Source organism: Coregonus lavaretus (assembly GCF_964263955.1).
Source record: "Coregonus lavaretus genome assembly, contig: HAP1_SCAFFOLD_259, whole genome shotgun sequence".
NCBI classification, from domain to species: Eukaryota; Metazoa; Chordata; class Actinopteri; order Salmoniformes; family Salmonidae; genus Coregonus; species Coregonus lavaretus.
In genome coordinates this window covers 427,046-440,150 of record NW_028160020.1, presented here as the reverse complement: position 1 = coordinate 440,150, position 13,105 = coordinate 427,046, and the positions used below count along the sequence as shown (strand labels likewise).

General features: G+C 50.0%; 1 protein-coding gene across 1 annotated transcript in view; it reads left to right on the top strand.

The window, feature by feature from the left end:
• The window catches only part of LOC311122269 (TBC1 domain family member 30-like), a 71,675-nt gene that overhangs the window by 38,337 nt on the left and 20,233 nt on the right, over positions 1 to 13,105 (top strand). Inside the window, exons 3-5 of the mRNA XM_084196658.1 lie at positions 2,480 to 2,541; positions 3,177 to 3,242; positions 12,758 to 12,883. Of these exons, the coding sequence (XP_084052784.1) occupies positions 2,480 to 2,541; positions 3,177 to 3,242; positions 12,758 to 12,883 (254 nt within the window). The remainder of the gene's footprint in view (positions 1 to 2,479; positions 2,542 to 3,176; positions 3,243 to 12,757; positions 12,884 to 13,105) is intronic.

The window sequence follows — 13,105 nt, the reverse complement described above, 5'->3', positions numbered from 1 at the left end:
GCCTTGTTATTTAGGGATGTAGCAGCAGCATGTTACTGTAACCCGACCTGAAGTCATCTGGCATGCCTTGTTATTTAGGGATGTAGCAGCAGCATGTTACTGTAACCCGACCTGAAGTCATCTGGCATGCCTTGTTATTTAGGGATGTAGCAGCACTGACTGTCTTTCCATTCACAATGGCTCCCTCTCTCTCTCTCCTCTGGCTCCCTCTCTCTCTCTCTCTCTCTCTCTCTCTCTCTCCTCTGGCTCTCTCTCTCTCTCTCTCCTCTGGCTCCCTCTCTCTCTCTCTCTCCTCTGGCTCTCTCTCTCTCTCTCTCTCTCTCTCTCTCTCTCTCTCTCTCTCTCTCTCTCTCTCTCTCTCTGGCTCTCTCCTCTGGCTCTCTCTCTCTCTTCTTTTTGGGGAGAGGTTGTTTCCCTACTCATCTCCTCTCTCTCTACCCCTCCCTTCACATGACCTCATCACTGCTCTCTTCCCCTCCTTCCATCATACCGCATTCCTCCCTGTGACGCTGGGTAGGGGTGTATACCGGGGCAGTAGCTCAGGAGCCCGCTGCAGAGCCGCGTCTCCTCTGTACCATTAGAGGAACTGATATCTGATCATCGATTTAAGACCGATCTATATATTTTAGCAACTCCTAAATAAGTGTTTTTAAAGGTATAATTACGCGCGATTTCCTCCTGGATGTAACAAGACATCAAGGCCATTTTTCCTGTGGGCGCGAGACTGTAAACAGACCTTGGGCTGGCCCGGAGACAGAAAGATCAATCTGATCGATCAACCTCCCTCCTCCCCGGAAGACACCGGGCTGTTCTGGAGCAGCTAGCTGGCTGTTCTGGAGCAGCTAGGCGACGGGATTCGCGAGGCACGGAGGGAATAACGGACATTTTAGATTGAAGCAGAGCAGCGCACAAAGGGAAACATGTTTAATGTAGCCTACGGACAATAACTTTTAGACTACACGGTGCGTGTGTCGGTTTGATTGGGAAATGAAGCAGGCCCGGTTTAACGCGGGGAGGAGGTCTCGGTCTGGGGCGTGTGTGTCGGTAACATCATCAGCAACGTCCTGAAGAAAAGGAACGGCATCTCCCGGAGCGCGCCCCGTCTGCTCTGCATGCTGGAGCCAGGTGACCGACCGGAGCCTGATTTGATGCACTCTGTCCGTTTTTGGCTCAGGGGAGTGGGCACTGTGGTCTGTCTGCACAGAGTCACATGCCACTGGTGGGGCGTCATGGGCGCTGTCAAGTCATTGTGGTTCTGAAATGATGGCGATACTTTTTTTTATATAAGGCGTTTCATTGATACGATTCCTTGTCAACTCGGTGTGTTAGACCTGATAGTTCTATCAGCCTAAAGCCCAGTAGTTGAATTCCTTCATTCATGTTGTCTTCTGTTGGATGCTGCTGTCTGACGTAGCCTAGCCTATAGGTCTAGCTGGCTGTCAGCGTCCGTTAGGCTACGGGTTTCTACGAAGGAGGGTGTCACGGTAATACGTCGCTGTAATGTAAACACGGTGTCGGGGCGACTCTGGTGGCCAGCAGCTAGCCAGCTAGAGAAGGCCTGACCCAGATCTCAACATGTCGGAGACAGACAGCGCTCAGAGAGACCCAGGTTGGAGCTATACTCTATACTGTATAAAGGTTAGTGTAGGTGGGGGGAGTTGGAGAGGCCGGTGGGAGCTGAAGCCGCAGGGAGCCGGGGAAAATGGCGGCTGTGTGGTCGCTGGCTGGCCGCCAGACAGGTTAGGGCTGGAGGAACGGGTTCAGTCTGAATCATTCTCTCTTTCACGTTTGTTTCATTTAAAGGATGCTCTGATATGGGTTTATAGTTTCTTTACTTCCGTTGTGTGAGAGTGTCGGAGCGTAAGACGGTGTCGTTAGGACATGTTGTAGTGTAACCGGAAGGATTCAGCACCACAGCAGCAGACAGCGACATCCAATAAAACACAACCTGGGGCAGATTCATTATGGAAACGTTTACCGTTTAAGAACCAAACGGAAGCAAACGGAGCAAAACTAGAGTTTTTAGTGGACAAATTCGGGTAGATCCTTCCCTGTTTTAGTTCCGTTTGCTCCCGTTTTAAGTAACGTTTTGCAACAGAATTGGCATGGCGTAATGAATACGCCCCAGAGAGCCTAGCGTTCGGTCGTGGTGCAAATGGATAAAGAGTAAATCATTGGAAGAAGGCAAAGTCATTGTCACTAATATATTTCCATATCGCCATGTTTCAGTACTGTGATAAATGTTGGTTTGTTTAGCCCTGGTGGAGACGGGAGAGCAGTGACGTCATTATTGATGGACGGGCTTATTTTCCTCCCTGCATGTCACTGTACTTTTTAATAATAATTTAAATAGTAATAAGTTGACGTAAATGATTAATCAGTATGCCTTTTGTTAGAGAGCTTTCAATGTCTGTGTTGAGTGGCGCCTGACAGTCCTGCTACAGTGGGGTTTTTTCAGTCTGTGCATTGTGCTCTGTAGGAGCGGACACCAGGCTGAAGTTCACCATAGAACCTGCTCTGGGCAAGAACGGCTTCCAGCAGGTCAGTATGGTGGTGTCTCATCACATCTTTAGCTCAGTTTGAGGTGTGTCTCTGTGTGTCTAATATTTATAGTGTGTCTCTGTGGATCTAATATTTATATGATGTCTGTCTAATGTGTGCATCTGATCTGTGTGACGTCTGTCTGTGTGCATCTGATCTGTGTGATGTCTGTCTGTCTGTGCATCTGATCTGTGTGATGTCCGTCTGTCTGTGTGTATCTGATCTGTGCGACGTCTGTCTGTCTGTCTGTGCATCTGATCTGTGTGACGTCTGTCTGTCTGTGTTTATCTGATCTGTGCGACGTCTGTGTATCTGATCTGTGTGACGTCTGTCTGTCTGTCTGTGCATCTGATCTGTGTGACGTCTGTCTGTCTGTGTTTATCTGATCTGTGCGACGTCTGTGTATCTGATCTGTGCGACGTCTGTCTGTCTGTCTGTGCATCTGATCTGTGTGATGTCCGTCTGTCTGTGTGTATCTGATCTGTGTGATGTCCGTCTGTCTGTGTATCTGATCTGTGCGACGTCTGTCTGTCTGTCTGTGCATCTGATCTGTGTGACGTCTGTCTGTCTGTGTTTATCTGATCTGTGCGACGTCTGTCTGTGTATCTGATCTGTGTGTGTTCTCTCCTTCCCAGTGGTATGATGCTCTGAAGGCTGTGGTCAGACTTCCTACAGGCATCCCTAAGGAGTGGAGGAAGAGGGTACGTCAAATATTAGTACTACTGATGTAACAGATGTGATCGTACTTTGTAAATCTCTTGCGTTGTGTTTATAAAGAAAGGACTGTCCAGCCAGCGATCCCCAGTTGATTGGTGTTTATTCTGACGATAGACACAAGGAAGGGTATTAGATGTGCAGGACAACAGTATGTTGATGGCTGTAGATTCGTCTGTTAGCATGGAAATAACTAACTAACTCTCTCTTACAGCAATTACAGAACTACATCCCAGGATGCCCTCCATTTTTTAGAATGGAAGTTTAATAGTCACATGTACAGGGTTGCCGGTGTAATTACACGGTACAGTGAAAATCTTAAACTCCGAGCTCCAACCATGCAGCTGAAATAAAACAATACATATAATAATAAAGAATATAAATACATGTAAAATAGATACATATTAACAATGGGGTGGGGGCAGGGTACAGGGTGGGGGCAGGGTACATGTCCATTGGGGTGGGGGCAGGGTAAATGTCCATTGGGGTGGGGACAGGGTGGGGGCAGGGTACATGTCCATTGGGGTGGGGGGCAGGGTACATGTCCATTGGGGTGGGGACAGGGTGGGGGCAGGGTACATGTCCATTGGGGTGGGGACAGGGTACAGGGTGGGGGCAGGGTACAGGGTGGGGGCAGGGTACATGTCCATTGGGGTGGGGGCAGGGTAAATGTCCATTGGGGTGGGGACAGGGTGGGGGCAGGGTACATGTCCATTGGGTTGGGGACAGGGTACAGGGTGGGGGCAGGGTACATGTCCATTGGGGTGGGGGGCAGGGTACATGTCCATTGGGGTGGGGGCAGGAGCGGGATTAGATAGCGGACTAGTGGTGTCTATTCAGCAGACTGATGGTCTGGGGGTAGAACCAGCTGACTAGTGGTGTCTATTCAGCAGACTGATGGTCTGGGGGTAGAACCAGCTGACTAGTGGTGTCTATTCAGCAGACTGATGGCCTGGGGGTAGAACCAGCTGACTAGTGGTGTCTATTCAGCAGACTGATGGTCTGGGGGGTAGAACCAGCTGACTAGTGGTGTCTATTCAGCAGACTGATGGTCTGGGGGTAGAACCAGCTGACTAGTGGTGTCTATTCAGCAGACTGATGGCCTGGGGGTAGAACCAGCTGACTAGTGGTGTCTATTCAGCAGACTGATGGTCTGGGGGTAGAACCAGCTGACTAGTGGTGTCTATTCAGCAGACTGATGGCCTGGGGGTAGAACCAGCTGACTAGTGGTGTCTATTCAGCAGACTGATGGTCTGGGGGTAGAACCAGCTGACTAGTGGTGTCTATTCAGCAGACTGATGGTCTGGGGGTAGAACCAGCTGACTAGTGGTGTCTATTCAGCAGACTGATGGTCTGGGGGGTAGAACCAGCTGACTAGTGGTGTCTATTCAGCAGACTGATGGTCTGGGGGGTAGAACCAGCTGACTAGTGGTGTCTATTCAGCAGACTGATGGCCTGGGGGTAGAACCAGCTGACTAGTGGTGTCTATTCAGCAGACTGATGGTCTGGGGGGGTAGAACCAGCTGACTAGTGGTGTCTATTCAGCAGACTGATGGTCTGGGGGGTAGAACCAGCTGACTAGTGGTGTCTATTCAGCAGACTGATGGTCTGGGGGTAGAACCAGCTGACTAGTGGTGTCTATTCAGCAGACTGATGGTCTGGGGGTAGAACCAACTGACTAGTGGTGTCTATTCAGCAGACTGATGGTCTGGGGGGTAGAACCAGCTGACTAGTGGTGTCTATTCAGCAGACTGATGGTCTGGGGGGTAGAACCAGCTGACTAGTGGTGTCTATTCAGCAGACTGATGGTCTGGGGGGTAGAACCAGCTGACTAGTGGTGTCTATTCAGCAGACTGATGGTCTGGGGGTAGAACCAGCTGACTAGTGGTGTCTATTCAGCAGACTGATGGTCTGAGGGTAGAAACTATTGGCCAGTCCTGTACTGCCCAAGGGCAGGCGGTGTGTGCACCCAATGGTGTCCTGAAGGGCAGGCGGTGTGTGCACCCAATGGTGTCCTGAAGGGCAGGCGGTGTGTGTGCACCCAATGGTGTCCTGAAGGGCAGGCGGTGTGTGCACCCAATGGTGTCCTGAAGGGCAGGCGGTGTGTGCACCCAATGGTGTCCTGAAGGGCAGGCGGTGTGTGCACCCAATGGTGCGTTCGGCTGAGCGTAACACCCTTGCGGTCCGTGGCGGCGGAGTTGCCGTACCCCGGCTGTGATGCAGCCTGACAGTATGCTCTCGATGGTGCTCCTGTAGAACACCGAGGGACGAATTTCTTCACCACCTGAGGTTAGAGAGTCTCTGTTGTGCCTTCTTCTCCCCAGTGGTTTGACCAGTTCAGCTCCTCATAGAAGGTAATCAGTCAACATCAGTCCTGACTTACCACTCCTGTATGTAGTAGATAAGTAGTGAAAGATTTATTATTGAGGAGAACTCGTCAGGTAGTGACCAATACGAAGTAGTTTTTTTTTTTCATGAGGCGATATACTGCCATCTGGTGGCGATATACTGCCATCTGGTGGCGATATACTGCCATCTGGTGGTGACTAGAAACAATTGCATAATAGGAACTATTACAAGTTGATGGTCCTTGAAAATAAATATTAGTGCTTGAAAAAGTACTTGAATGTCCTTGAATTTGACTTGCCAATGTCTGTACGGACGCACCCTTGTGGGGCCCCCGTGTTGAACATTAGTTTCGAGGAGGTAATGTTGCCTACCTTCACGACCGGGGGGGCGGCCCGTCAGGAAGTCCAGGACCAGTTGCATAAGGAGGAGTTCAGACCCAGGGCTGTGAGCTTTGTAATGAGCTTGGAGGGCACTATGGTATTGAAGGCCGAGCTGTAGTCCATGAACAGCATCCTCACATATGCATTCCTTTTGTCCAGGTGGGTGAGGGCAGAGCGCAGTACAATGGCGATTGCGTCGTCCGTAGCTCTGTCAGGGTGGTAGGTGAATTGGAGAGGGTCGAGTGTGTCTGGGAGGGAGGAGGTGATATGGACTTTGACTAGCCTCTCAAAGCACTTCATGATGTCGGAAGTGAGTGCTACGGGTCGGTAGTCATTCAGTTCAGTTACTTTCCCTTCCTTGGTCAGGGGGATGATAGTGGACATCTTGAAGCAGGTGGAGATAACGGCCTGAGCTAGAGAGAGATTGAAAATGTCAGAGAACACAACAGCCAGCTGGTCTGCACATGCTCTGAGGGCACGGCTAGAGATGCCATCTGGGCTGGCAGCCTTGCAAGTTTGAATGACTTCCATACGTCCTCCGTGGAGACCGTAAGGACATATCCTTCGTTGTCCTCAGCAGGAGAAAGGGATGTTTAGCTCGTCTGGTAGGGTGGCGTTGGTGTCCGTGGCTGTTTTTTTTGTAATCTGTGAACGTTAGGAGCCTGTTCCACATACGCCTGGTGTCCGACCCGCTGAGTTGCTCCTCCACTTTGTCTCTATACTCGTGTTTCACCATCTTGATCCATCTGTGTAAGTCATATTTGTGCTGTTTAACCAAACTATTGTCCCCGGTCACCTTGCCCTGTCTATAAGCAGCATCTCTCTCCTTCAGTTTCCCTACAAGGCTGCTATCAATCCACGGTTTTTGAATCCGGTAACTGAGTCGGCATATTCATTGATTTTTATCCCGAGAGGCGACCCGTAACATAGAAAAACAGAGTATGTTGCAGAATCTGATGTCCCCCTGGAAGGAGATCCTCACTCTGATCTGATGTCCCCCTGGAAGGAGATCCTCACTCTGATCTGATGTCCCTCTGGAAGGAGATCCTCACTCTGATCTGATGTCCCTCTGGAAGGAGATCCTCACTCTGATCTGATGTCCCTCTGGAAGGAGATCCTCACTCTGATCTGATGTCCCCCTGGAAGGAGATCCTCACTCTGATCTGATGTCCCCCTGGAAGGAGATCCTCACTCTGATCTGATGTCCCTCTGGAAGGAGATCCTCACTCTGATCTGATGTCCCCCTGGAAGGAGATCCTCACTCTGATCTGATGTCCCTCTGGAAGGAGATCCTCACTCTGATCTGATGTCCCTCTGGAAGGAGATCCTCACTCTGATCTGATGTCCCCCTGGAAGGAGATCCTCACTCTGATCTGATGTCCCCCTGGAAGGAGATCCTCACTCTGATCTGATGTCCCCCTGGAAGGAGATCCTCACTCTGATCTGATGTCCCTCTGGAAGGAGATCCTCACTCTGATCTGATGTCCGCCTGGAAGGAGATCCTCACTCTGATCTGATGTCCCTCTGGAAGGAGATCCTCACTCTGATCTGATGTCCCTCTGGAAGGAGATCCTCACTCTGATCTGATGTCCCTCTGGAAGGAGATCCTCACTCTGATCTGATGTCCCCCTGGAAGGAGATCCTCACTCTGATCTGATGTCCCTCTGGAAGGAGATCCTCACTCTGATCTGATGTCCCCCTGGAAGGAGATCCTCACTCTGATCTGATGTCCCTCTGGAAGGAGATCCTCACTCTGATCTGATGTCCGCCTGGAAGGAGATCCTCACTCTGATCTGATGTCCCTCTGGAAGGAGATCCTCACTCTGATCTGATGTCCCTCTGGAAGGAGATCCTCACTCTGATCTGATGTCCCTCTGGAAGGAGATCCTCACTCTGATCTGATGTCCCCCTGGAAGGAGATCCTCACTCTGATCTGATGTCCCCCTGGAAGGAGATCCTCACTCTGATCTGATGTCCCTCTGGAAGGAGATCCTCACTCTGATCTGATGTCCCCCTGGAAGGAGATCCTCACTCTGATCTGATGTCCCCCTGGAAGGAGATCCTCACTCTGATCTGATGTCCCTCTGGAAGGAGATCCTCACTCTGATCTGATGTCCCTCTGGAAGGAGATCCTCACTCTGATCTGATGTCCCCCTGGAAGGAGATCCTCACTCTGATCTGATGTCCCCCTGGAAGGAGATCCTCACTCTGATCTGATGTCCCTCTGGAAGGAGATCCTCACTCTGATCTGATGTCCCTCTGGAAGGAGATCCTCACTCTGATCTGATGTCCCCCTGGAAGGAGATCCTCACTCTGATCTGATGTCCCCCTGGAAGGAGATCCTCACTCTGATCTGATGTCCCTCTGGAAGGAGATCCTCACTCTGATCTGATGTCCGCCTGGAAGGAGATCCTCACTCTGATCTGATGTCCCTCTGGAAGGAGATCCTCACTCTGATCTGATGTCCCCCTGGAAGGAGATCCTCACTCTGATCTGATGTCCCTCTGGAAGGAGATCCTCACTCTGATCTGATGTCCCTCTGGAAGGAGATCCTCACTCTGATCTGATGTCCCCCTGGAAGGAGATCCTCACTCTGATCTGATGTCCCCCTGGAAGGAGATCCTCACTCTGATCTGATGTCCCCCTGGAAGGAGATCCTCACTCTGATCTGATGTCCCCCTGGAAGGAGATCCTCACTCTGATCTGATGTCCCTCTGGAAGGAGATCCTCACTCTGATCTGATGTCCCCCTGGAAGGAGATCCTCACTCTGATCTGATGTCCCCCTGGAAGGAGATCCTCACTCTGATCTGATGTCCCTCTGGAAGGAGATCCTCACTCTGATCTGATGTCCCCCTGGAAGGAGATCCTCACTCTGATCTGATGTCCCCCTGGAAGGAGATCCTCACTCTGATCTGATGTCCCTCTGGAAGGAGATCCTCACTCTGATCTGATGTCCCTCTGGAAGGAGATCCTCACTCTGATCTGATGTCCCCCTGGAAGGAGATCCTCACTCTGATCTGATGTCCCTCTGGAAGGAGATCCTCACTCTGATCTGATGTCCCTCTGGAAGGAGATCCTCACTCTGATCTGATGTCCCCCTGGAAGGAGATCCTCACTCTGATCTGATGTCCCTCTGGAAGGAGATCCTCACTCTGATCTGATGTCCCCCTGGAAGGAGATCCTCACTCTGATCTGATGTCCCTCTGGAAGGAGATCCTCACTCTGATCTGATGTCCCCCTGGAAGGAGATCCTCACTCTGATCTGATGTCCCTCTGGAAGGAGATCCTCACTCTGATCTGATGTCCCCCTGGAAGGAGATCCTCACTCTGATCTGATGTCCCCCTGGAAGGAGATCCTCACTCTGATCTGATGTCCCCCTGGAAGGAGATCCTCACTCTGATCTGATGTCCCCCTGGAAGGAGATCCTCACTCTGATCTGATGTCCCTCTGGAAGGAGATCCTCACTCTGATCTGATGTCCCCCTGGAAGGAGATCCTCACTCTGATCTGATGTCCCCCTGGAAGGAGATCCTCACTCTGATCTGATGTCCCCCTGGAAGGAGATCCTCACTCTGATCTGATGTCCCCCTGGAAGGAGATCCTCACTCTGATCTGATGTCCCTCTGGAAGGAGATCCTCACTCTGATCTGATGTCCCCCTGGAAGGAGATCCTCACTCTGATCTGATGTCCCTCTGGAAGGAGATCCTCACTCTGATCTGATGTCCCCCTGGAAGGAGATCCTCACTCTGATCTGATGTCCCTCTGGAAGGAGATCCTCACTCTGAGTTCACCAAGTTTATTCATTAATGATTGAACATTGGCTGCTGGGTAATGGAGGACTGGTTGCTCTAGTAGTATGCTGGGTAATGGAGGACTGGTTGCTCTAGTAGTATGCTGGGTAATGGAGGACTGGTTGCTCTAGTAGTATGCTGGGTAATGGAGGACTGGTTGCTCTAGTAGTATGCTGGGTAATGGAGGACTGGTTGCTGTAGTAGTATGCTGGGTAATGGAGGACTGGTTGCTCTAGTAGTATGCTGGGTAATGGAGGACTGGTTGCTCTAGTAGTATGCTGGGTAATGGAGGACTGGTTGCTCTAGTAGTATGCTGGGTAATGGAGGACTGGTTGCTCTAGTAGTATGCTGGGTAATGGAGGACTGGTTGCTGTAGTAGTATGCTGGGTAATGGAGGACTGGTTGCTGTAGTACTATGCTGGGTAATGGAGGACTGGTTGCTGTAGTAGTATGCTGGGTAATGGAGGACTGGTTGCTCTAGTAGTATGCTGGGTAATGGAGGACTGGTTGCTCTAGTAGTATGCTGGGTAATGGAGGACTGGTTGCTGTAGTAGTATGCTGGGTAATGGAGGACTGGTTACTCTAGTAGTATGCTGGGTAATGGAGGACTGGTTGCTGTAGTAGTATGCTGGGTAATGGAGGACTGGTTGCTCTAGTAGTATGCTGGGTAATGGAGGACTGGTTGCTGTAGTAGTATGCTGGGTAATGGAGGACTGGTTGCTGTAGTAGTATGCTGGGTAATGGAGGACTGGTTGCTGTAGTAGTATGCTGGGTAATGGAGGACTGGTTGCTGTAGTAGTATGCTGGGTAATGGAGGACTGGTTGCTGTAGTAGTATGCTGGGTAATGGAGGACTGGTTGCTCTAGTATGCTGGGTAATGGAGGACTGTTGCTCTAGTAGTATGCTGGGTAATGGAGGACTGGTTGCTCTAGTAGTATGCTGGGTAATGGAGGACTGGTTGCTCTAGTAGTATGCTGGGTAATGGAGGACTGGTTGCTCTAGTTGTATGCTGGGTAATGGAGGACTGGTTGCTCTAGTTGTATGCTGGGTAATGGAGGACTGGTTGCTGTAGTAGTATGCTGGGTAATGGAGGACTGGTTGCTGTAGTAGTATGCTGGGTAATGGAGGACTGGTTGCTGTAGTAGTATGCTGGGTAATGGAGGACTGGTTGCTGTAGTAGTATGCTGGGTAATGGAGGACTGGTTGCTCTAGTAGTATGCTGGGTAATGGAGGACTGGTTGCTGTAGTAGTATGCTGGGTAATGGAGGACTGGTTGCTGTAGTAGTATGCTGGGTAATGGAGGACTGGTTGCTGTAGTAGTATGCTGGGTAATGGAGGACTGGTTGCTCTAGTAGTATGCTGGGTAATGGAGGACTGTTGCTCTAGTAGTATGCTGGGTAATGGAGGACTGGTTGCTCTAGTAGTATGCTGGGTAATGGAGGACTGGTTGCTCTAGTAGTATGCTGGGTAATGGAGGACTGGTTGCTCTAGTAGTATGCTGGGTAATGGAGGACTGGTTGCTCTAGTAGTATGCTGGGTAATGGAGGACTGGTTGCTCGGCATCTTCATTTCACTAAGACCCCGCCACGTCTGCCTCTATGTCGGCGTCTCCGCTTCCTTCTCTCCGATAGGACTCCCAGGCAGCCCGGAGGTCTCACCGAAGAGACTAGCCCACTGTTCTTCCGTCTCTGGGAATTGGGGAAGGTGGTATGGGCAGTGAGTGCCCAGCGATTCATTTTCCAGTAGTTCTGGCCGGGTGTAAGAAGTAATGCAGGAAACAAACTGAGGAAGAACATTTGAGAAAAACACTAGAAAAAGCAGAAACCTGCAGTGTTTTGTATCAGCTCGAGGCACGGCGCCATCTGTCGCCGCCATCTTACCACCAACTATACTGAACAAAAATATAAACATAGTGTTATTTCTCTCCAATGTTGTGCACAAATGTTTTTACATCCCTGTTAGTGAGCATTTCTCCTTTGCCAAGATAATCCATCCAACTGACAGGTGTGGCATATCAAGAAGCTGATTAAACAGCATGATCATTACACAGGTGCACCTTGGGCTGCGGACAATAAAAGGCCACTCTAAAAATGTGCAGTTTTGTCACACAACACACAATGGCCACAGATGTCTCAAGTTTTGAGGGAGCGTGCAATTGGCATGCTGACTGCAGGAATGTCCACCAGAACTGTTGCCAGAGAATTTAATGTTCATTTCTCTACACATCCGGCTTCTTCACCTGCGTGATCGTCTGAGACCAGCCACCCAGACAGCTGATGAAACTGAGGAGTACTTCTGTCTGTAATAAAGCCCTTTTGTGGGGGAAAAACTCATTCTGATTGGCTGGACCTGGCTCCCCAGTGGGTGGGCCTATGCCCTCCCAGGCCAACCCATGGCTGTGCCTCTGCCCAGTCATGTGAAATCCACAGATTAGGGCCTAATTTATTTATTTCAATTGACTGATTTCCTTATATGAACTGTAACTCGTTGAAATTGTTGCATGTTACATTTTATATTTTTGTTCAGTGTATCTAACAGGTACCGTACGCGTATACACGAAGTGTACAAAACATTAAGAGTACCTTCCTAATATTGAGTTGCACCCCCTTTTGACCAGTTCTTGACGCAAACCGGTGCACCTGGCACCTACTACCATACCCCATTCAAAGGCTTCAATATTTTGTCTTGCCCATTCACCCTTTGAATGGAACACATACACAATCCATGTCTCAATTGTCTCAAGGCTTAAACATCCTTCTTTAACCAGTCTCCTCCCCTTCATCTACACTGATTTGAAGTGGATTTAACAAGTTACATCAATAAGGGATCATAACTTTCACCTGGTCAGTCTGTCATGGAAAAAGCAGGTGTTCCTAATGTTTTGTTCACTCTGTCTATAATGGCTCTACTGTGTCTCTCCTCTGTAAGGACTAGTGTGTACAGTATATATGTGAATACTCTATATGTATGTGTTGTCCAGGTATGGCTGACTCTAGCTGATCAGTACCTCCACAGTATCTCTATCGACTGGGACAAAACTCTCCGCTTCGCTTTCAACGAACGCAGTAACCCTGACGATGACTCACTGGGCATCCAGATTGTTAAGGTAACACACAGACTGGTGTGTGTGTGTGTGTGTGTGTGTAGCAGGATATTTGTTCATGGCAGTGCGTCAGCTCTGAGTCCATCATGGAAAACAACTGTTCTCTCCTTCCCTCCTTCCCTTGTCCAGACAGAACCATGAATTAGTGGGACAAAGTCCACACCCCTCTTCTCTCTCTCTCCTCTCTCTCTCTCTCCCTCTCTCCCCTCTATCATCTCTCTCTCT